We start from the raw sequence: 26,178 nt of genomic DNA on the forward strand, positions 1-26,178 counted from the left end.
GTGTTAGGCCCTTTCCTGTTTCAGCATGACAATGAATGAAAGCAAGTCCCAGCAGCAATATTCCAACATCTAGTGGAAAGCCTTCCCAGAAGAGTGGAGGCTGTTATAGCAGCAAACGGGGGACCAACTCCATATTAATGTCCATGATTTTAGAATGAAATGTTCGACGAGCAGGTGTCCACATACTTTTGGTAATGAATTGTATTTACATACACAGCCGTGATAGGATGGTCTAGAGCCCACCCCCTTACCCAGATGAACAGTCATTGGTTTATTATAATCACATTGTGACGTCATGTTCCATCCCACCTGAACAGGCTGAAATTCAAGGCATTTTCTTCAAACGGCTCATACACAATTTCAAAGTGTTATTTCGACCTCATATTGTGGAAATATCATCAAATATCATCTTGTGTGTCCCAGGTGGTGGAGATCTTACAGAAGATGTATGCGTGCGGAGCCCACGAGCTGGGCCTGAACTTCATCAACAAGCTCATCGTCCGCTTCTGCCACTGTCCAAAATGGGTGGGCCGCCAGGCCTTTGCCTTCATTTGCCAGGTCAGGAAACACATAGTATTATGAAAATAAATCCTTATAAACATTAATCCCAATAGTTGCTAACTTCAGAAAATGTTTTAGTGTGAAATTGCATCAGCCATACTTGCCATAGCACTATTCTGAAAGAAGGCGGGTGTGAGAATTGTATGTCTGACTGCTTGGTCATGTTCATTAGGCACCAAACAAAAGGGAAACCGATAAGAAATGTAAACTTTAGTTTTCCGTTGTAATAAAAAAATAATCTGTTGCATTCCCTAATGAACACGACCCTGCTCTCCATCTGTCATCTGTCTGTCTTTCTATCTAAATCAGTTTTTCTATTAACTCTCTTCACTGTGTTCCCCAGGCCATCGTGGAGGAGGACTGTATGCCCATGGACCAGTTTGCCCAGCACCTCCTCCCAAGTCTCCTCAGCCTGTCGTTGGACCCTGTGGCCAACGTCCGCGTGCTGGTGGCCAAAGCACTGCGGCAGAGTGTCATGGAGAAAGGTAAAGACTGGGCCCTCTATCTACCCAAGAATATGAACAAAAATAACATATTTAATGCCATACACAAAAATGTATGCACGCATGACTGTAAGTCGCTTTGGATAAAAGCGTCTGCTAAATGGCATATTATTATTATTATTATTATTATTATTATTATTATTATAATGCATGTAGATGCTTTATGCTATTGATAAAGTCAAGAATGGAATATAACTTAATTAGCCTTCGAGAGGGAACATGTCTCGCACATTTAAACGCCCACACCAGTAAATCCACTTTTTCGAGCTGAAAGATGATGGCCAGAGCTTACCCATGATGTTGTACAACAATTTATGTCAATAGGTCATCATCATTTTAGTCAAAGTGATATATTTGGCCTTGAAGTGGGACATTCGTGGAAATCCGTATTTTCCAATGAGATAACGTACAAATTATTTTTCAAACTACATTTATTTTCAGGGCTGGATTTTATTTGAATGTTACCACCCACCAGCATGGCATTGTTTATTAATCAGAAACAGCTGCCAAGTTCTTCCTCTTCGCAAATGAGCTGAGCCAAACAGCCTTGCGTCCTGAGCCATGAAAGCAAATGAAAATAGTGTTGTGAGGGAGGACCCTCCAGAATAAGCAGGTCTGTGGCTTATGGACAACTATCTCCTATTAGTGAGACGAGGCCAACCTCCAAAGTGTTCCAAACAGAGGACTTCATTGAATGGTCTAAAACAGAACAGAAACAGAAATAGAGATATGATACAATACACATTAAATGAATAAATAGCAGGAGAAGAGCATAACCACTGTGCATGGATGAATTATATTGAATAGAGCAATATCAATAGATAAGTAAAACACTGTACATGATTATAAAACATAAAGGCTGAATGGTCTCAGAGGTACATTTACATGTATCTTATTATCAGCTGTTGTCAAACACTGAACACTGAAAATACATTATCTTCCTCATTACAGTAATTTATCAGACGCTCTTATCCAGAACGACATACAGTTAGTGAGTGCATACATTTTCATACTTTTTTTCGTACTGGTCCCCCGTGGGAATCGAACCCACAACCCTGGCGTTGCAAGCGCCATTTTCTACCAACTGAGCTATACGGGACTATATACAGGTATACAACAAGAGCACTACACAACAATAGCAACGAGAGGGAGGACTGTATCAAACTGTATATGCTGAATGGTATCACACAGTAATACAATGAGAACAATAGATGGTATGAAATAATAATAAATAGGAGTTTGAAAATAGTCACTAATTATTGCCGACCATAATATTGGTTATAGCATAGTAATAGCAGGAGGGAGGAACTAAATGTAGCATAGCTGCTCTAGTACACATTCAATAGTACCAACTGTAGGAACAAGTAACAGCTTACATTTTCCAACGCACCCCAGAAGACATAACTCCAGCCACGCTGTCACAAGGATAACACCCGGAGGAAAACAAGACGTCTCGAGCTGAGGCCTATATTTAAAGTGATCATAATCCATTGGATAATTTGTCTTTTTTTTTTTTTTTTTTTGCTATTGTATAAATGCGTGATATGATTGCATTTAGCAAATTCAGATCCAGCCATAGCCTAGCCAGCTGGCTAATCTTTTGAATACGGTGTATAACAACAGATAACATTAGCTAGGTAGATAAGGTTAGCATGCAATCTAGCTAGGTAGATAAGGTTAGCTAGAAAAGCTTAGCATGCTTGCTAGCTAGCTAGCTAGCTAGCTAGCTAGATAAGCTTAGCATTCTAGCAAGCTAGACTGACAGCTGTCAGTGCCCTATTTGTTGTTTCTCCACGTGGAAATCCCCACAACGTACCTTCCCACCCCAGATTCGTGAATATGTATAAGTAGACTCCCATCATTCTTCAGAGGTGGAACCGTAACAAGCATTTCCGCTCTATTACTAGAATGATCGAAATAGGGGTGGCAACTTCCTCTGAAGGGGTCTTTTGAAATGCATCAGCAATGTAAAAACTGATGTAGTACACATTCAAGCTATTGCTAGACCAACTTCTTTGTGGAAAGAGTGTTGAATTGGCCACTGATGAAACAGTGAATGACAGCAGTTAGAGCGAACTGTAGCCTTTCCCATTTCCAACTGATTTTCTCTCTCATGGCATGGTGTTGTTTTTGCTCCTCCCAAATGTGTTATGCGGTATGTTCCAATATCCAAACGAGCATACCACTTAGAATATTGTATTCCCTCTCTCTTCTGTGGACTATTTTCTCCCTTCATTTTGTTGTTAATGTTTTCCCTCTATTCTTCATTGTTCTCCATATTTCCCCAGTTTCCTACATTCTTATATTTAATTATGTTAAGTACTGCCCACCGGTCCACCCATTAGGGCCTCATTGACTTGAATTGGGACACCCATTCTAGTAATTATATTTCTATGGTTGTGACCCATGTAAAATGCACTTTAAATACAGTGGGGGAAAAAAGTATTTAGTCAGCCACCAATTGTGCAAGTTCTCCCACTTAAAAAGATGAGAGAGGCCTGTAATTTTCATCATAGGTACACGTCAACTATGACAGACAAAAATTCCAGAATATCACATTGTAGGATTTTTAATGAATTTATTTGCAAATTATGGTGGAAAATAAGTATTTGGTCAATAACAAAAGTTTCTCAATACTTTGTTATATACCCTTTGTTGGCAATGACACAGGTCAAATGTTTTCTGTAAGTCTTCACAAGGTTTTCACACACTGTTGCTGGTATTTTGGCCCATTCCTCCATGCAGATATCCTCTAGAGCAGTGATGTTTTGGGGCTGTCGCTGGGCAACACAGACTTTCAACTCCCTCCAAAGATTTTCTATGGGGTTGAGATCTGGAGACTGGCTAGGCCACTCCAGGACCTTGAAATGCTTCTTACGAAGCCACTCCTTCGTTGCCCGGGCGGTGTGTTTGGGATCATTGTCATGCTGAAAGACCCAGCCACGTTTCATCTTCAATGCCCTTGCTAATGGAAGGAGGTTTTCACTCAAAATCTCACGATACATGGCCCCATTCATTCTTTCCTTTACATGGATCAGTCGTCCTGGTCCCTTTGCAGAAAAACAGCCCCAAAGCATGATGTTTCCACCCCCATGCTTCACAGTAGGTATGCTGTTCTTTGGATGCAACTCAGCATTCTTTGTCCTCCAAACACGACGAGTTGAGTTTTTACCAAAAAGTTATATTTTGGTTTCATCTGACCATATGACATTCTCCCAATCCTCTTCTGGATCATCCAAATGCACTCTAGCAAACTTCAGACGGGCCTGGACATGTACTGGCTTAAGTAGGGGGACACGTCTGGCACTGCAGGATTTGAGTCCCTGGCGGCGTAGTGTGTTACTGATGATAGGCTTTGTTACTTTGGTCCCAGCTCTCTGCAGGTCATTCACTAGGTCCCCCCGTGTGGTTCTGGGATTTTTGCTCACCGTTCTTGTGATCATTTTGATCCCACGGGGTGAGATCTTGCGTGGAGCCCCAGATCGAGGGAGATTATCAGTGGTCTTGTATGTCTTCCATTTCCTAATAATTGCTCCCACAGTTGATTTCTTCAAACCAAGCTGCTTACCTATTGCAGATTCAGTCTTCCCAGCCTGGTGCAGGTCTACAATTTTGTTTCTGGTGTCCTTTGACAGCTCTTTGGTCTTGGCCATAGTGGAGTTTGGAGTGTGACTGTTTGAGGTTGTGGACAGGTGTCTTTTATACTGATAACAAGTTCAAACAGGTGCCATTAATACAGGTAACGAGTGGAGGACAGAGGAGCATCTTAAAGAAGAAGTTACAGGTCTGTGAGAGCCAGAAATCCTACTTGTTTGTAGGTGACCAAATACTTATTTTCCACCATCATTTGCAAATAAATTCATTAAAAATCCTACAATGTGATTTTCTGGATTTGTTTTCTCTCAATTTGTCTGTCATAGTTGACGTGTACCTATGATGAAAATTACAGGCCTCTCTCATCTTTTTAAGTGGGAGAACATGCACAATTGGTGGCTGACTAAATACTTTTTTCCCCCACTATAAATGCTGACTTGACTTGTACTTTCAGCGTACTTCAAAGAGCCGGGCAGTGCCTACTTAGACGAGCTGGAGGAGACGGTGATGGCCCTGCAGGCGGACAAGGACCGAGACGTACGCTTCTTTGCCAGCCTGGACCCCAACATGGTGCTTATGGACACGGCTGCCTTAAACCAGAACCAGACAGACAGCCTGGACCCCAACATGGTGCTTATGGACACGGCTGCCTTAAACCAGAACCAGACAGACAGCCTGGACCCCAACATGGTGCTTATGGACATGGCTGCCTTAATCTAGACCCAGCCAGCCTGCTCCGACCCACAGCCAACAACTATCACCAGCACCAGACCACTAGCTTGTAGGAAATAAAGGCAGTGATACATAAACATACATACAATCATTCATGTTCTCTCTCAAACAAACACACACACAAACTCATACGCACACATACACATACACATACATACATACATACATACATACATACATACATACATACATACATACATACATACATACATACATACATACATACACACACACACACTCCTACATGCATAGACTTGCATACAATCATTCATTCTCTCTTTCTCAAACACACACACACGCTCAGACACACACTCATTCACACACACTCATATACACACACACTCATACACACACTCATATACACACACACACACACACACACACACACACTCGATCTGAAAACGGCACCTAGCTAAGCTAAACCAGCCACCGCAAAATGGCGTCGGATCCCAGGTGGAAAGCAACTCGCGTCTCGTCATCGAGTCACCTCAACCCATCCGTATCCAGGCAGCTCTCTCAGGTCCTCTGGTCTCATCACAGTTCCTCTCTCTCTCTCTTTTCATATTGTCTTCAAGGGCCTCCGTAACCAGTACTGCTTAGGAGAAGGAACAGCCGCACCACTCGGCACTCCTAAGTCATATCGGACACTTTTTTGACAAAACGAAAGATGTTAATGAACTCATGGCTTCTTCCCTCTGTGTATTTACCACGTCAATAATGTGACCCAAGTCTCCCATTTTTGGCAGAGACCAATGAAATACCTCTGTATGGACATTACTCGGGCCAGTATTGCCATAGGGGCGTTTGGGTTAAGAAACCTTTTTAGAATGATAGATTAGCTTATAGAATGGGGTACAGCGCTTTAGAACGTCGCAGATAGAAATTTAATGTATAGATAGTCATACTAGAATTGTGATTCTTCGATACACAATGCATGATTATCTGTACATTCTGTAACATTGCTCTCCCCTGAATAAACCTCTGGTGTCAGCGGGCAAGTCATTACTGCGTCCCAAATGGCACCCTATTCCTTTTATAGTGCACTACTTTTGACCAGGGCCTATAGGGAATAGGGTGCCATTTGGCATACAGCCCTTCAATTGTGTTTTTGGGGGGAGGGAGGTTATTTGGGTGTTCTCGACTCAAGGGCTTATTACATATGATAAAGTGACAGAGTTTGTTGTAGAACGAAGAAGCAGAAAAAGAGATTGATAGTTTGGTAAAGACCTGTGAAGCACTCCCCCTTATCCACTTCAACATTGTGGATCCCAATACCATTTTGGTCGACATCATATCTATGGTTAAATGGTAACTTTTTGGTCAGTCGGTCCACTGACCACAATAAATTGTACAGTATAGGAATGGTTGTGTGCCCTGGGTTTGTGTTCTAAGACGCTCTGACCATTATATCTCAGTAGTGGTGAAATAAGTTTGTTGGAGAACAAATAACTTCCAAACATTGGCAAGCATTGTATAGTCAGACCTGTGTAGTCCGAGGAGCCAAGGCCAGTTGTAGGGTTTTCTGTAGAGACATGAGTGAGAATATAATGGGAGCTGTCACCAAGTCACTTTTGTAGTCTTTTTAATCTCTTTTTTTCTCTCCTGTACACATGGCAACCCATTTTTGACCATAGACACGACTTGAGATCATAAACTGATTGCGGTGTGGCGTGCATCTCAAGTCTGTCTTCCATCTTATGGAAATGTTCACTGCGGTAGTACTATAGCCTACCTAACTCATCTCATCTGTCTGCAATTTTCCCCATCTTGTTTTCTTTATGTGGTTGAACTGTTAATATACACTACCGGTCAAAAGTTTTAGAACACTTACTCATTCAAGGGTTTTTCTTTATTTTTACTATTTTCTACATTGTAGAATAATAGTGAAGACATCAAAACTATGAAATAACACACATGGAATCATGTAGTAACCACAGAATTGTTAAACAAATCCGAATATATAGATTCTTCAAATTGCCACACTTTGCCTTGATGACAGCGTTGCACACTCTTGGCATTCTCTCAACCAGCTTCACCTGGAATACTTTTCCAACAGCCTTGAAGGAGTTCCCACATATGCTGAGCACTTGTTGGCTGCTTTTCCTTCACTCTACGGTCCGACTCATCCCAAACCATCTCAATTTGGTTGAGGTTGGGGGATTGTGGAGGCCAGGTCATCTGATGCAGCACTCCATCACTCTCCTTCTTGGTAAAATAGCCCTTACACAGCCTGGAGGTGTGTTGGGTCATTGTCCTGTTGTAAAACGAATGATTGTCCCACTAAGCCCAAACCAGATGGGATGGCGTATCGCTGCAGAATACTGTGGTAGCAATGCTGGTTAAGTGTGCCTTGAATTCTAAATAAATCAGTGTCACCAGCAAAGCGCCCCCACACCATAACACCTCCTCCATGCTTTACGGTGGTAAATACACATGCAGAGATCATCCGTTCACCCACACCGCGTCTCACAATGTCACGATCGTCTGAAGAAGCGGACCAATACGCAGCGCGTGGAGTGAACATGATGACTTTATTTAATAAAGCAACCACGAAAAACAACAAATGACGATAGTGAAGTCCTCTGTAACACTGACAGAAACATGGAACAAAAACCCACAAACCAAGGAGAAACCACACAGTTTAAATATGGCTCCCAATCAGAGATAACGAGCCGACAGCTGACACTCGTTACCTCCGATTGGGAGTCATATGACTAATCAAGAACAATACCCAAACATAGAAATGAACAACTAGAATACCCAACATAGAAATACACCCAAACAATGAAAGTGAACAACCCTGGCTCAAATAATCAAAGTCCATGGAGCCAGAGTATCACAGTACCCCCCCCTAAAGGTGCGAACTCCGGGCGCACCAGCCTACAGTCTAGGGGAGGGTCTGGGTGGGCGTCTGTCCATGGTGGCGGCTCTGGCCCAGGTCGTGGTCTGGCGGAAGGCTCTGGCTGATCCTGTCTGGCGGAAGGCTCTGGCTGATCCTGTCTGGCGGAAGGCTCTGGCTGATCCTGTCTGGCGGAAGGCTCTGGCTGCTCCTGTCTGGCGGAAGGCTCTGGCTGATCCTGTCTGGCGGAAGGCTCTGGCTGCTCCTGTCTGGCGGAGAGCTCTAGCGGCTCCGGTCTGGCGGACGGCTCTGAAGGCTCATGGCAGACGGGCGGCTTTGCAGGCTCAGTACAGACGGGCAGTTCCTGCGGCGCTTGGCAGACGGACAGTTCAGACGGCGTTGGGCAGACGGGCAGTTCAGACGGCGCTGGGCAGACGGACAGTTCAGGCCCCGTTGGGCAGACGGCAGACTCTGGCCGTCTGAGGCGCATCGTAGGCCTGGTGCGTGGTGCCGGAACAGGAGGTACCGGGCTGAGGACACGCATCTCAGGGCTAGTGCGGGGAGAAGCAACAGGGCATGCTGGACCCTGGGGACGCACCGTAGGCCTGATGCGTGGTGCCGGAACTGGAGGTACCGGGCTGAGGACACGCATCTCAGGGCTAGTGCGGGAAGCAGCAACAGGGCATGCTTGGCCCTGGGGACGCACCGTAGGCCTGATGCGTGGTGCCGGAACTGGAGGTACCGGGCTGAGGACACGCATCTCAGGGCTAGTGCGGGGAGAAGCAACAGGGCATGCTGGACCCTGGGAACGCACATAAGGGCTAGTGCGGAGAGCCGGAACAGGGCATGCTGGACCCTGGGGACTCACATTAAGCCTAGTGCGGAGAGCAGCAACAGGACGCACAGGACTCGGGAGACACACAGGAGGCTTGGGGCGTGGTGTAGGCACTGGTGGGAAAGGGCTGGCGACGCGCACCGTATCCCTGGTGCGAGTGGCCGGAACAGGCCGGGCCGGGCTGGCGAAGCGCACCGTATCCCTGGTGCGAGTGGCCGGAACAGGCCGGGCTGGGCTGGCGAAGCGCACCGTATCCCTAGTGCGAGTGGCCGGAACAGGCCGGGCCGGGCTGGCGAAGCGCACCGTATCCTTGGTGCGAGGGGTCGTAACAGGCCGGACCGTACTGGAGGCACACACCACTGGCTCTACCCCGGGAACTGGAACGGGCCGGACCGGACTGGTAATACACCCCAGTACCACTCGCCGTGCCCCTACATCTCCTTTCCCTACTTTGGCCAGTGACCCCCGTAACCTGGTTGCCTCCTGAATTCGCCCCTTCTCTGCCTCCGTCAGCCCTGTGGCAGCCTCCTGCTGCCCAGCCGCCCAAGCCATGTGCCCCCCCCCAAAAACTTTTTGGGGTTGCCTCTCGTCCTTCCGACGATGGCCCTGCTGACGCCGTTGCTCCTCTCGCCGTCGCCTCTCCACCGTCTCGCTCCATGGACGGCGATCCATCCCATCCAGGATCTCCTCCCAAGTCCAGGACCCCTTTCCGTCCAAAATCTCCTCCCATGTCCAGGAAGCCTTTGGAGCTGGGTCCTGTTGCCGCTTGACACGCTGCTTGGTCCTTTGATGGTGGGTTTTTCTGTCACGATCGTCTGAAGAAGCGGACCAATACGCAGCGCGTGGAGTGAACATGATGACTTTATTTAATAAAGCAACCACGAAAAACAACAAATGACGATAGTGAAGTCCTCTGTAACACTGACAGAAACATGGAACAAAAACCCACAAACCAAGGAGAAACCACACAGTTTAAATATGGCTCCCAATCAGAGATAACGAGCCGACAGCTGACACTCGTTACCTCCGATTGGGAGTCATATGACTAATCAAGAACAATACCCAAACATAGAAATGAACAACTAGAATACCCAACATAGAAATACACCCAAACAATGAAAGTGAACAACCCTGGCTCAAATAATCAAAGTCCATGGAGCCAGAGTATCACACACAAAGACACAGCGGTTGGAACCAAAACCTCCAATTTGAACTCCAGACCAAAGGACACATTTCCACCGGTCTGCTCGTGTTTCTTGGCACCAAGCAAGTCTCTTCTTCTTATTGCTGTCCTTTAGTAGTGGTTTCTTTGCAGAAATTCGACCATGAAGGCCTGATTTCACACAGTCTCCTCTGGACAGTTGATGTTGAGATGTGTCTGTTACTTGAACTCTGTGAAGCATTTATTTGGGCTGCAATTTCTGAGGCTGGTAACTCTAATGAACTTACCCTCTGCAGCAGAGGTAACTCTGGGTCTTCCATTCCTGTGGCTGTCCTCATGAGAGCCAGTTTCATCATAGCGCTTGATGGTTTTTGCGACTGCACTTGAAGAAACTTTCAAAGTTCTTGAAATGTTCCATATTGACTAACCTTCATGTCTTAAAGTAATGATGGACTGTCGTTTCTCTTTGCTTATTTGGGAAATCTTCTGTATACCCCCGCTCCCTTGTCACAACACAACTGATTGGCTCAAACGCATTAAGAAGGAAAGAAATTCCACAAATTAACTTTTAAGAAGGCATACCTGTTAATTGAAATGCATTCCAGGTGACTACCTCATGAAGCTGGTTGAGAGAATGCCAAGAGTGTGCAAAACTGTCATCAAGGCAAAGGGTGGATATTTGAAGAATCTCAATTATAAAATACATTTTGATTACTACATGATTCCATATGTGTTATTTCATAGTTTTGATGTCTACATTATTATTCTACAATGTAGAAAATAGTAAAAATAAAGAAAAACCCTTGAATGAGTAGGTGTTCTAAAACTTTTGACCGGTAGTGTATATGCATTTAATTACATTTATTTTTCTTTTCAATTATGTACCATTGTTCAAAGATTTTATATCATAACTTTGCAATTCACAACCTTTGTAATATTCAATGGTTTCTTTTAAAATATGTTTTATGTATTGTTATTTTTAGTATTCTGTAATTAAATGTATAATATAAATCAGAAAAACCAACAAATGAATTGTGCAAATGAGTGTCACACCATTGTCACAAAGGTTCAAAACACCTGCAACACAGATTTTTTATTAATATAAAACTCAGCTAGGTGATTTTCCATGAAGGAAAATTGTGACTTGCTTCTTTAAAAGTATTTGTGTGATACTTGAAGTTTAAAACGTATTTTTACTTAAGTGAAGTGGTGAAATATAGTCAAAGTTAAATATATTAAAATATCTGTTCTGATTACTTTGATAGACTACTACACTGGTCAAAAATATAAACGCAACATGTAAAGTTCTGGTCCCATGTTTCATGAGCTGAAATAAAAGATCCCAGAAATGTTCCATACACACAAAAAGCGTATTTATCTCAAATTTTGTGCACAAATTTGTTTACATCCCTGTTAGTGAGCATTTTATCCTTTGTCAAGATCATTCATCCACCTGACAGGAGCCATGTGTGGTGACAGACGTGCTGGTGAAGCTACGTCACAGAAGACAGGTCTCCAAGTTCATCTACGACAAATCAGCAAAATACTTACCTGAGCTCAGGATGGGTGAAACGGTGCGAATGAAGCCACTACCAGGGGACCGGACGGGCCTCTGGAGACTCAGATCCAGTGTACAGAAAGTGGCACCACGCTCCTACTTGGTCGAAGTGAATGGATCACTGTACCGTCGTAACAGGGTTGACCTTCGGATTGCTGAGCCAGCATCTACTCAGAACTCTGATGGTCATAGGGGTCGCATGACAAAAGACGGAACCCCAGCAAGTCACATGGGGCCTGAGGCACTGGGCGAAGAGCCAGGGGATCACAGGTCGTCCACTCCCTCGCCCATCAATACTCCCCTTAGACAGTCAGGTGACACGCCTGTGCGGGAGCCCGCAGTCCACGCAGACAAGCCCCCTGTCTTTTCACGCTGCGGGCATCTGTCCCAGCCACCAAAAATACTTAATCTGTAGGTTTCCCATTAGGGATTGTTGACAGACAGAGATAAAGGTGAAGAGAGTATCAAAATGTGTTAAGTGGTTAACTGAATTTAAAAAAATAAAATAATACTAAACTGTTCATGTTGGAAATTACTACTAGGTTTGTTTTGTTAGTGAATTGACAGCTCCTGTCCTATTTTATAAAAGGGAAGACGTTATGGGTGGAAGATGGCTCAATGATTCCATTTGTTGGTAAATGTTAATTACTGCAACTCCAGTGTTTTACCGGCGTACTTGAGATACCCGGATGTATTGCAATATACTGAACAAGACTGGTTACTCGCATCAATGCCTCTGTCTCGTCATTTAACATTCAAACAGTTACCTCTGCTGCAGAGGATAAGTTCATTAGAGTTACCAGCCTCAGAAATTGCAGCCCTAATAAATGCTTCACAGAGTTCAAGTAACAGACACATCTCAACATCAACTGTTCAGAGGAGACTGTGTGAATCAGGCCTTCATGGTCCAATTGCTGCAAAGAAACCACTACTAAAGGACACCAATAAGAAGAAGAGACTTGCTTGGGCCAAGAAACACGAGCAATGGACATTAGACCGGTGGAAATGTTTCCTTAGGTCTGGAGTCCAAATTGGAGGTTTTTGTTCCAACCGCCGTGTCTTTGTGAGACGCGGTGTGGGTGAACAGATTATCTCTGCATGTGTATTTTCCACAGTAAAGCATGGAGGAGGAGGTGTTATGGTGTGGGGGTGCTTTGCTGGTGACACTGTGATTTATTTAGAATTCAAGGCACACTTAACCAGCATGGATACCATAGCATTCTGCAGCGATACGCCATCCCATCTGGTTTGGGCTTAGTGGGACTATCATTTGTTTTTCAACAGGACAATGACCCAACACACCTCCAGGCTGTGTAAGGGCTATTTTACCAAGAAGGAGAGTGATGGAGTGCTACATCAGATGACCTGGCCTCCACAATCCCCAACCTCAACCAAATTGAGATGGTTTGGGATGAGTCGTACCGCAGAGTGAAGGAAAAGCAGCCAACAACTCCTCTGCATATGTGGGAACTCCTTCAAGGCTGTTGGGAAAGTATTCCAGGTGAAGCTGGTTGAGAGAATGCCAAGAGTGTGCAAAGTTGTCATCTAGGCAAAGGGTGGCTATTTGAAGAATCTCAATTATAAAATATATTTTGATTTGTATAACACTTTTTTGGTTACTACATGATTCCATATGTGTTATTTCATAGTTTTGATGTCTTCACTATTATTCTGGGCTCCCGAGTGGTGCAGCGGTCTAAGGCACTGCATCTCAGTGCTTGAGGCATCACTACAGACCCCCTGGTTTGATTCCAGGCTGTATCACTGGTAACCATGGTTACGAGGAGGGGATACTATACTATAATGTTGTTGGGTCAGACCTAACAACATTACATTATAGTATCCCCTCCTCGTGGAGAAAAGCACCTGAGCTAATTATAACACACAAAGTAAGCAAAACAATTAAATGCATAATTCTAACGTTGCCTATAATAATGAATAGCTTACTAATGACATAGACCTATACAAACGTACAAACTATGGCATAAATAACGATAAGTGGTTAAGAGACAAACCGTCATTTGGATTAAGACATGAGCGAGCTGAGACGGATGTAGCGAGCTGAGACGGATGTAGCGAGCTGAGACGGATGTAGCGAGCTGAGACGGATGTAGCGAGCTGAGACGGATGTAGCGAGCTGAGACGGATGTAGCGAGCTGAGACGGATGTAGCGAGCTGAGACGGATGTAGCGAGCTGAGACGGATGTAGCGAGCTGAGACGGATGTAGCGAGCTGAGACGGATGTAGCGAGCTGAGACGGACGTAGCCTATACGCCGCCTATTTGTTCAGCACTTTTGAAATGGACAGCGACATAATTCAGAACGTGGGCCGTTCTTACAGTATTCTGCCAGTACACCAAGTCTTAACCATAGGATAAATAATGTTGACACATGAGCAGACAATGAAAGATCTTATAATATTTGATGATGACATTTCTCTAAAACAGGCTATAGGCTACATGTGCACCACCAAGTCAGAACAGTTGTACAAACAGGCCCTGCAGTGCTGTCTCACAATTGCCACACAATTGAATGCATGCTATAATTCTGGCAAGCATGTACCTATTCTCCTCCGTCTGTTGGTTGTGAAGGTCGATGGCTCATCTATATGTGGTGTCTAGCTGAGCCAAAATGTTTGATTTCCCCAGTAATCCCAGTTTAACAGCATTGTCTATATGTGATGCACAATTCACATGTTTTGAGACCCTTTCAGACATGTTTTAAATCCTTAAACCCAGACTTGGACCACACACCCTCTCCACCGTATAGCAGGCAGGGGAAGCAAAATAGTGATTGTTTTGAGACGCTTGCTGTTAGCCACTGCTTCCTTCCAAACCACTCTTTGTTGAATTTGCGATTTCCGACTTTTTGTGTAATGTTTATGTCCATGGCCGATGAGCACCGAGACGTTTTATCTCTAATTTCTCTTCATATGACAAGGATTGAAAAGGATTTACCAGTAGATTGTCAACGTGATTCATGATGATGACTGCTTGTCTAGCTTGCTAGCTAAGAAGTATGATGTTGACATGATCAGTCCAATCAAAGCTACGGTGGATAACACGTGATTTGATGTAATTTTATCTGTGGCCAATGACCTTGAGCCTTCTTGGATGGGCACTGCTAATGTAAATCTATGGCAGCACCCAAAGGGGCTTGAACTTTCTAGCTCTCCCTGTAGATTTTGCGGTGACATAGTGTCCCCATGAGTGACAGAACACTGAGCCAATCACGGAGCAACTAGAGAACATTACCAACCCCTACGCTCTGTATTTTCCCCTGACTGCCCCACCACCACAGAATAAAAAACAAAAAAACATTATTGAACCTTTATTTAACTAGGCAAGTCAGTTAAGAACAAATACTTATTTACAATGACGGCCAACCAAAATGCTGCGGAGACGGGGGATTAAAAATAAAACTATAGGACAAAACACACATCACGACGAGACACCACAAAACTACATAAAGAGAGACCTAAGACAACAACACATGGCAGCAACACATGACAACACAGCATGGTAGCAACACATGACAACAACACGGTAGCAACACAACATGGCAGCAGCACAACATGGTAGCAGCACAAAACATGGTACAAACATTATTGGGCACAGACAACAGCACATAGGGCAAGAAGGTAGAGACAACAATAAATCACGCGAAGCAGCCACAAGTGTCAGTAAGAGTGTCCATGATTGTGTCTTTGAATGAAGAGATGGAGATAAAACTGTCCAGTTTGAGTGTTGTTTGCAACTCGTTCCAGTCGCTAGCTGCAGCACTGAGCTGGGCTGAAACCCCTGCATTTTGGAGCTGCCTTACTCAAGAAAGCAAAAAAGAGACCATGTTTGTATGCAGCTTTATTAACTCAATATGATTAATTTTTTTACATTGTTTGCAAACTGATATGTGACACATATTAATGCCAAAATAACATGCAATATATATATATATATATATATATATATATATATATATTATTTTCTTTTAGTTTTTTTAGCTAAACAGGTGGGGCTCAAAACCACTGGTCGGTTCAAACTTTGATTGGGAACAGATGACGTCATATAAAAACAAAAACTGTTGCGCTCCCTCACCTAAAAATCAGCACTACACCACTGACTATGTTTAAATTGTGACTGCTGAGCCAATCACGTTCAAAAGTCTGAAATAAGTTGTATAGTATTTCAAGTGGGACTGCTGTCGCAAGTCCATAAAAAAATAAGCCTACCTTCTTACCATAATATACCAGGTATTTCCAAGTCAATATAACTAAACTTACTATCAGTTGATCATGAAACATTAGATTTGTTCAACTGTGTGGCTATGTTATTGTTGGACATGTACCGAAAGCGCAACAATAGGACTCGAACGATTATCACCTTAGCAACAGTAAGTAGTCAGACACAGCATTCCAAATCATTCATTATTTTCCAATTCTAAACCATTTGCAATATGCAAAAATTATTCAGCGCGTTTCTATGAGCAATCCAATGGCATATTTTATGCTAGCTAAACGAAGAGGATTCCACTTCAGGTACCGAGACCCAAATGTGCGATGATTTACCGCGACAGCGACTCGAAGAGTGTACCGAGACCCAAAAGTGCAATTTACCGTGACCGTCGAAGAAAGTCACGTTCAGTCTTGGTGCCGATCTAGGTCAGCAGGATGGATCAGCCAATGAATTATGCTCCTTAGCAGGATGGCATATGACAGTAAATTACTAACATTGGGCCCGTATCCACAAAGCGTGTCAGAGTAAGAATCAGTTTTGCCTTTTAGATCGTAATAAGATGATATAGATATATAGATAGATATATGTCCTAGATCAGCACTCCTACTCTGAGACAGTTTGTGGATACAGGTCCTGGTCCCAGATCTGTTTGTGCTCTTGTCCACTCCATTGCTCAGTGTCAAGCCATACATGACAATGAGTGACAAGGACTTGGCATGATAGCGCACACAGACTGGCACTCAGGTTAACATGGCGCTCCATGCTGTCACATAATCAGTCAATGGAAACGAAAGGAGGGTCACCCTCTAGGTTTTATTACTCTGTGCTCCCAATGCATATAGAAATATTGTTGGACTCCTTTGCGGAGTGAAGATATCAGAGAAAGAAAATGTACTTTATTTAGGATGACCCCTATACTTCAGAGCCAGTGTGTGTTGAACAGAACGTCTTCATGTGTGTGTCCACAGGCAGCTGATCTTGATCATCGAGTTGTACAGCCACTATGACGTGTATAACTACCTCAGACAAATAGCACTGACCCTCTGCTCAGACAAAGTGTCGGAGGTCCGGTGGATCTCTTACAAGCTGGTAGGCATGCCGTTTGTACTTGAAAAAATGTGTTGTTGAATGATGTAACAAAGTTTTTTTTTTTTTTTTATTATAAATTTTTAACATTTTCACGTACTCAGATTGTCCTGAATGATATGACGTTTGTGCGCACGTCTGTATTGTGACAAACTTCTGTGGAAGTGTACAGTCATCTCATCTTCATGCAGTGACCTGCTTTTCTGAAGAATGGGAAGCACCCAAATATTGTGTCGCAAATGGCACCCTGTTCCTTATATAGTGTTCTAACTTGTTCTCAACTGGCTTACCTGGTTAAATAATGGTGCTGAGCAATTAGTGCTTTTTGAGGTCGGTTCCATTCTTTAAAAACATAATCAAAGTTTTTGATTTTGGTTTCGATAATTGTACTTTTTTTTTAATGCATTATGAAATAATTCAACATTCAATTGCCAAAACATTGTAAATATTCCATTGTCTGTTTCAGGTCCACATTGGGTTGACATCAATAGGAAATTACTATGAAATAATAACATATTTCATTATTGTATATTACTTAATTTTATTTGATGACTTCATTATTTTTCATTCCTTAAAGTCATCATCTCATCTCTGCTCAGGCAGTACCAGCCAGCCAGCCAGCCAGACAACCATCTAGCGTTATCTCTATGCTCCGTCATACTGTACTGTCTTTGAGTCATCCTATTTAGCTAGGCTAGTGGCTAGCTGGTAGCTGCCTAAGTATGCTGCAGGCTGTCTGACAATATCATTTGACTAGCTCTTCAAAGTAGATGCAGCATACTTTCAAGACTGCTTATTACCAACTACTACAACTACCAATCGGGTAGAGCTACTTCACCAACTGTCTCTATCCTTCTCTCAATGGATTATGGTCATTGTATTTTATTACCACGTTTATGACGCGGCGCTAGGTTGAATATTTGCTTAATGAAAACTACAACTCCCTTCAGCCCAGCATCCCACATACACTATATATACAAAAGTATGTGGACATCCCTTCAAATTCGTCGATTTGGCTATTTCTGACGGGTGTATAAAATCGAGCACACAGCCATGCAATCTCCATAGACAAACATTGGCAGTAGAATGGCCTTACTGAAGAGCTCAGTGACTTTCAAAGTGGCACCGTCATAGGATGCCACCTTTCCAACAAGTCAGTTTGTCCCGGTCAACTGTAAGTGCTGTTATTGTGAAGTGGAAATGTCTAGGAGCAACAACGGCTCAGCCGCGAAGTGGTATGCCACACAAGCTCATAGAACGGGACCGCCGAGTGCTGAAGCGCGTAGCGCATAAAAATCGTCTGTCCTCGGTTGCAACACTCACTACTGAGTTCCAAACTGCCTCTGGAAGCAAAGAACGCACAAGAACTGTTCATCGGGAGCTTCATGAAATGGGTTTCCATGGCCGAGTAGCTGCACACAAGCCTAAGATCACCATGCGCAATGCCAAGAGTCGGCTGAAATGGTGTAAAGGTCGCCGCCATTGGACTCTGGAACAGTGAAAACGCATTCTCTGGAGTGATGAATCACACTTCACCATCTGGCAGTCCGACGGACAAATCTGGGTTTAGCGGATGCCAGGAGAATGCTACCTGCCCGAATGCATAGTGTCAACTGTAAAGTTTGGTGGCTGAGATCAAATGTTCTGGGGCTGTTTTTCATGGTTCGGGCTAGGCCCCTTAGTTCCAGTGAAGGGAAATCTTAACGCTACAGCATACAATGACATTCTAGACGATTCTGTGCTTCCAACTTTGTGACAACAGTTTGGTGTTAGGCCCTTTCCTGTTTCAGCATGACAATGAATGAAAGCAAGTCCCAGCAGCAATATTCCAACATCTAGTGGAAAGCCTTCCCAGAAGAGTGGAGGCTGTTATAGCAGCAAACGGGGGACCAACTCCATATTAATGTCCATGATTTTAGAATGAAATGTTTGACGAGTAGGTGTCCACATACTTTTGGTAATGAATTGTATTTACATACACAGCCGTGATAGGATGGTCTAGAGCCCACCCCCTTACCCAGATGAACAGTCATTGGTTTATTATAATCACATTGTGACGTCATGTTCCATCCCACCTGAACAGGCTGAATTTCAAGGCATTTTCTTCAAACGGCTCATACACAATTTCAAAGTGTTATTTCGACCTCATATTGTGGAAATATCATCAAATATCATCTTGTGTGTCCCAGGTGGTGGAGATCTTACAGAAGATGTATGCGTGCGGAGCCCACGAGCTGGGCCTGAACTTCATCAACGAGCTCATCGTCCGCTTCTGCCACTGTCCAAAATGGGTGGGCCGCCAGGCCTTTGCCTTCATTTGCCAGGTCAGGAAACACATAGTATTATGAAAATAAATCCTTATAAACATTAATCCCAATAGTTGCTAACTTCAGAAAATGTTTTAGTGTGAAATTGCATCAGCCATACTTGCCATAGCACTATTCTGAAAGAAGGCGGGTGTGAGAATTGTATGTCTGACTGCTTGGTCATGTTCATTAGGCACCAAACAAAAGGGAAACCGATAAGAAATGTAAACTTTAGTTTTCCGTTGTAATAAAAAAATAATCTGTTGCATTCCCTAATGAACACGACCCTGCTCTCCATCTGTCATCTGTCTGTCTTTCTATCTAAATCAGTTTTTCTATTAACTCTCTTCACTGTGTTCCCCAGGCCATCGTGGAGGAGGACTGTATGCCCATGGACCAGTTTGCCCAGCACCTCCTCCCAAGTCTCCTCAGCCTGTCGTTGGACCCTGTGGCCAACGTCCGCGTGCTGGTGGCCAAAGCACTGCGGCAGAGTGTCATGGAGAAAGGTAAAGACTGGGCCCTCTATCTACCCAAGAATATGAACAAAAATAACATATTTAATGCCATACACAAAAATGTATGCACGCATGACTGTAAGTCGCTTTGGATAAAAGCGTCTGCTAAATGGCATATTATTATTATTATTATTATTATTATTATTATTATTATTATAATGCATGTAGATGCTTTATGCTATTGATAAAGTCAAGAATGGAATATAACTTAATTAGCCTTCGAGAGGGAACATGTCTCGCACATTTAAACGCCCACACCAGTAAATCCACTTTTTCGAGCTGAAAGATGATGGCCAGAGCTTACCCATGATGTTGTACAACAATTTATGTCAATAGGTCATCATCATTTTAGTCAAAGTGATATATTTGGCCTTGAAGTGGGACATTCGTGGAAATCCGTATTTTCCAATGAGATAACGTACAAATTATTTTTCAAACTACATTTATTTTCAGGGCTGGATTTTATTTGAATGTTACCACCCACCAGCATGGCATTGTTTATTAATCAGAAACAGCTGCCAAGTTCTTCCTCTTCGCAAATGAGCTGAGCCAAACAGCCTTGCGTCCTGAGCCATGAAAGCAAATGAAAATAGTGTTGTGAGGGAGGACCCTCCAGAATAAGCAGGTCTGTGGCTTATGGACAACTATCTCCTATTAGTGAGACGAGGCCAACCTCCAAAGTGTTCCAAACAGAGGACTTCATTGAATGGTCTAAAACAGAACAGAAACAGAAATAGAGATATGATACAATACACATTAAATGAATAAATAGCAGGAGAAGAGCATAACCACTGTGCATGGATGAATTATATTGAATAGAGCAATATCAATAGATAAGTAAAACACTGTACATGATTATAAAACATAAAGGCTGAATGGTCTCAGAGGTACATTTACATGTATCTTATTATCAGCTGTTGTCAAACACTGAAAATACATTATCTTCCTCATTACAGTAATTTATCAGACGCTCTTATCCAGAACGACATACAGTTAGTGAGTGCATACATTTTCATACTTTTTTTCGTACTGGTCCCCCGTGGGAATCGAACCCACAACCCTGGCGTTGCAAGCGCCATTTTCTACCAACTGAGCTATACGGGACTATATACAGGTATACAACAAGAGCACTACACAACAATAGCAACGAGAGGGAGGACTGTATCAAACTGTATATGCTGAATGGTATCACACAGTAATACAATGAGAACAATAGATGGTATGAAATAATAATAAATAGGAGTTTGAAAATAGTCACTAATTATTGCCGACCATAATATTGGTTATAGCATAGTAATAGCAGGAGGGAGGAACTAAATGTAGCATAGCTGCTCTAGTACACATTCAATAGTACCAACTGTAGGAACAAGTAACAGCTTACATTTTCCAACGCACCCCAGAAGACATAACTCCAGCCACGCTGTCACAAGGATAACACCCGGAGGAAAACAAGACGTCTCGAGCTGAGGCCTATATTTAAAGTGATCATAATCCATTGGATAATTTGTCTTTTTTTTTTTTTTTTTTTGCTATTGTATAAATGCGTGATATGATTGCATTTAGCAAATTCAGATCCAGCCATAGCCTAGCCAGCTGGCTAATCTTTTGAATACGGTGTATAAAAAATTAACGGCAACAACAACAGATAACATTAGCTAGGTAGATAAGATTAGCATGCAATCTAGCTAGGTAGATAAGGTTAGCTAGAAAAGCTTAGCATGCTTGCTAGCTAGCTAGCTAGCTAGCTAGATAAGCTTAGCATTCTAGCTAGCTAGACTGACAGCTGTCAGTGCCCTATTTGTTGTTTCTCCACGTGGAAATCCCCACAACGTACCTTCCCACCCGAGATTCGTGAATATGTATAAGTAGACTCCCATCATTCTTCAGAGGTGGAACCGTAACAAGCATTTCCGCTCTATTACTAGAATGATCGAAATAGGGGTGGCAACTTCCTCTGAAGGGGCCTTTTGAAATGCATCAGCAATATAAAAACTGATGTAGTACACATTCAAGCTATTGCTAGACCAACTTCTTTGTGGAAAGAGTGTTGAATTGGCCACTGATGAAACAGTGAATGACAGCAGTTAGAGCGAACTGTAGCCTTTCCCAGTTCCAACTGATTTTCTCTCTCATGGCATGGTGTTGTTTTTGCTCCTCCCAAATGTGTTATGCGGTATGTTCCAATATCCAAACGAGCATACCACTTAGAATATTGTATTCCCTCTATCTTCTGTGGACTATTTTCTCCCTTCATTTTGTTGTTAATGTTTTCCCTCTATTCTTCATTGTTCTCCATATTTCCCCAGTTTCCTACATTCTTATATTTAATTATGTTAAGTACTGCCCACCGGTCCACCCATTAGGGCCTCATTGACTTGAATTGGGACACCCATTCTAGTAATTATATTTCTATGGTTGTGACCCATGTAAAATGCACTTTAAATACAGTGGGGGAAAAAAGTATTTAGACAGCCACCAATTGTGCAAGTTCTCCCACTTAAAAAGATGAGAGAGGCCTGTAATTTTCATCATAGGTACACGTCAACTATGACAGACAAAAATTCCAGAAAATCACATTGTAGGATTTTTAATGAATTTATTTGCAAATTATGGTGGAAAATAAGTATTTGGTCAATAACAAAAGTTTCTCAATACTTTGTTATATACCCTTTGTTGGCAATGACACAGGTCAAATGTTTTCTGTAAGTCTTCACAAGGTTTTCACACACTATTGCTGGTAATTTGGCCCATTCCTCCATGCAGATCTCCTCTAGAGCAGTGATGTTTTGGGGCTGTCGCTGGGCAACACAGACTTTCAACTCCCTCCAAAGATTTTCTATGGGGTTGAGATCTGGAGACTGGCTAGGCCACTCCAGGACCTTGAAATGCTTCTTACGAAGCCACTCCTTCGTTGCCCGGGCGGTGTGTTTTGGATCATTGTCATGCTGAAAGACCCAGCCATGTTTCATCTTCAATGCCCTTGCTGATGGAAGGAGGTTTTCACTCAAAATCTCACAATACATGGCCCCATTCATTCTTTCCTTTACACGGATCAGTCGTCCTGGTCCCTTTGCAGAAAAACAGCCCCAAAGCATGATGTTTCCACCCCCATGCTTCACAGTAGGTATGATGTTCTTTGGATGCAACTCAGCATTCTTTGTCCTCCAAACACGACGAGTTGAGTTTTTACCAAAAAGTTATATTTTGGTTTCATCTGACCATATGACATTCTCCCAAGCCTCTTCTGGATCATCCAAATGCACTCTAGCAAACTTCAGACGGGCCTGGACATGTACTGGCTTAAGCAGGGGGACACGTCTGGCACTGCAGGATTTGAGTCCCTGGCGGCGTAGTGTGTTACTGATGGTAGGCTTTGTTACTTTGGTCCCAGCTCTCTGCAGGTCATTCACTAGGTCCCCCCGTGTGGTTCTGGGATTTTTGCTCACCGTTCTTGTGATCATTTTGACCCCACGGGGTGAGATCTTGCGTGGAGCCCCAGATCGAGGGAGATTATCAGTGGTCTTGTATGTCTTCCATTTCCTAATAATTGCTCCCACAGTTGATTTCTTCAAACCAAGCTGCTTACCTATTGCAGATTCAGTCTTCCCAGCCTGGTGCAGGTCTACAATTTTGTTTCTGGTGTCCTTTGACAGCTCTTTGGTCTTGGCCATTGTGGAGTTTGGAGTGTGACTGTTTGAGGTTGTGGACAGGTGTCTTTTATACTGATAACAAGTTCAAACAGGTGCCATTAATACAGGTAACGAGTGGAGGACAGAGGAGCCTCTTAAAGAAGAAGTTACAGGTCTGTGAGAGCCAGAAATCTTGCTTGTTTGTAGGTGACCAAATACTTACAAATAAATTCATAAAAAATCCTACAATGTGATTTTCTGGAAAAAAAATTCTCAATTTGTCTGTCATAGTTGACGTGTACCTATGATGAAAATTACAGGCCTCTCTCATCTTTTTAAGTGGGAGAACATGCACAATTGGTGGCTGACTAAATACTTTTTTCCCCCACTATAAATTCTGACTTGACTTGTACTTGCAGCGTACTTCAAAGAGCCGGGCAGTGCCTACTTAGACGAGCTGGAGGAGACGGTGATGGCCCTGCAGGCGGACAAGGACCGAGACGTACGCTTCTTTGCCAGCCTGGACCCCAACATGGTGCTTATGGACACGGCTGCCTTAAACCAGAACCAGACAGACAGCCTGGACCCCAACATGGTGCTTATGGACACGGCTGCCTTAAACCAGAACCAGACAGACAGCCTGGACCCCAACATGGTGCTTATGGACATGGCTGCCTTAAACCAGAACCAGACAGACAGCCTGGACCCCAACATGGTGCTTATGGACACGGCTGCCTTAATCTAGACCCAGCCAGCCTGCTCCGACCCACAGCCAACAACTATCACCAGCACCAGACCACTAGCTTGTAGGAAATAAAGGCAGTGATACATAAACATACATACAATCATTCATGTTCTCTCTCAAACAAACACACACACAAACTCATACACACACAAACTCATACACACACACACACACACACACACACACACACACACACACACACACACATACATACATAAATACATACATACATACACACTCCTACATGCATAGACTTGCATACAATCATTCATTCTCTCTTTCTCAAACACACACACACACACTCAGACACACACTCATACACACACACTCATACACACACTCATATACACACACACACACACACACTCTCTCACACACACTCGATCTGAAAACGGCACCTAGCTAAGCTAAACCAGCCACCGCAAAATGGCGTCGGATCCCAGGTGGAAAGCAACCCACCAAGTGGCTCGCGTCTCGTCGTCGAGTCACCTCAACCCATCCGTATCCAGGCAGCTGTCTCAGGTCCTCTGGTCTCATCACAGTTCCTCTCTCTCTCTCTTTTCATATTGTCTTCAAGGGCCTCCGTAACCAGTACTGCTTAGGAGAAGGAACAGCCGCACCACTCGGCACTCCTAAGTCATATTGGACACTTTTTTGACAAAACGAAAGATGTTAATGAACTCATGGCTTCTTCCCTCTGTGTATTTACCACGTCAATAATGTGACCCAAGTCTCCCATTTTTGGCAGAGACCAATGAAATACCTCTGTATGGACATTACTCGGGCCAGTATTGCCATAGGGGCGTTTGGGTTAAGAAACCTTTTTTAGAATGATAGATTAGCTTATAGAATGGGGTACAGCGCTTTAGAACGTCGCAGATAGAAATGTAATGTATAGATAGACATACTAGAATTGTGATTCTTCGATACACAATGCATCATTATCTGTACATTCTGTAACATTGCTCTCCCCTGAATAAACCTCTGGTGTCAGCGGGCAAGTCATTGCTGCGTCCCAAATGGCACCCTATTCCTTTTATAGTGCACTACTTTTGACCAGGGCCTATAGGGCTCTGGTCAAAAGTAGTGCACTGTATAGGGAATAGGGTGCCATTTGGCATACAGACTTCAATTGTGTTTTTGGGGGGAGGGAGGTTATTTTGGGTGTTCTCGACTCAAGGGCTTATGATAAAGTGACAGAGTTTGTTGTAGAACGAAGAAGCAGAAAAGTAATTGATAGTTTGGTAAAGACCTGTGAAGCACTCCCCCTTATCCACTTCAACATTGTGGATCCCAATACCATTTTGGTCGACATCATGACAGCAGATCTATGGTTAAATGGTAACTTTTTGATCAGTCGGTCCACTGACCACAATACATTGTACAGTATAGGAATGGTTGTGTGCCCTGGGTTTGTGTTCCAAGACGCTCTGACCATTATATCTCAGTAGTGGTGAAATAAGTTTGTTGGATAACAAATAACTTCCAAACATTGGCAAGCATTGTACAGTCAAACCTGTGGAGTCAGAGGAGCCAAGGCCAGTTGTAGGGTTTTCTGTAGAGACATAAGTGTGAATATAATGGGAGCTGTCACCAAGTCACTTTTGGAGTCTTTTTAATCTCTTTTTTTCTCTCCTGTACACATGGCAACCCATTTTTGACCATAGACACGACTTGAGATCATAAACTGATTGCGGTGTGGCGTGCATCTCAAGTCTGTCTTCCATCTTATGGAAATGTTCACTGCGGTAGTACTATAGCCTACCTAACTCATCTCATCTGTCTGCAATTTTCCCCATCTTGTTTTCTTTATGTGGTTGAACTGTTAATATACACTACCGGTCAAAAGTTTTAGAACACTTACTCATTCAAGGGTTTTTC

At 43.3% G+C, this 26,178-nt stretch overlaps 1 protein-coding gene across 1 annotated transcript; it reads left to right on the plus strand.

The window, feature by feature from the left end:
- Positions 1-497: 497 nt before the first annotated feature.
- On the plus strand, positions 498-24,767 carry LOC311125668 (serine/threonine-protein phosphatase 4 regulatory subunit 1-like). The gene is made up of 6 exons (XM_084199699.1): positions 498-558; positions 905-1,046; positions 16,985-17,105; positions 19,292-19,426; positions 19,773-19,914; positions 23,972-24,767. Exons 1-6 carry the CDS (start codon positions 522-524, stop codon positions 24,295-24,297), a joined length of 903 nt encoding a protein of 300 aa, XP_084055825.1. The 5' UTR covers positions 498-521; the 3' UTR covers positions 24,298-24,767.
- Positions 24,768-26,178: the final 1,411 nt, after the last annotated feature.

Source organism: Coregonus lavaretus (assembly GCF_964263955.1).
Source record: "Coregonus lavaretus genome assembly, contig: HAP1_SCAFFOLD_1266, whole genome shotgun sequence".
NCBI lineage: Eukaryota > Metazoa > Chordata > Actinopteri > Salmoniformes > Salmonidae > Coregonus > Coregonus lavaretus.

Coding starts and splice junctions, on each gene's coding strand:
- LOC311125668 (XM_084199699.1), top strand. CDS start 522: ATGGGTGGGCCGCCAGGCCTTTGCCTTCATTTGCCAG. Junction 19,427..19,772: donor CCTTTGCCTTCATTTGCCAG/GTCAGGAAACAC, acceptor TGTGTTCCCCAG/GCCATCGTGGAGGAGGACTG. Junction 19,915..23,971: donor GCAGAGTGTCATGGAGAAAG/GTAAAGACTGGG, acceptor TTGTACTTGCAG/CGTACTTCAAAGAGCCGGGC.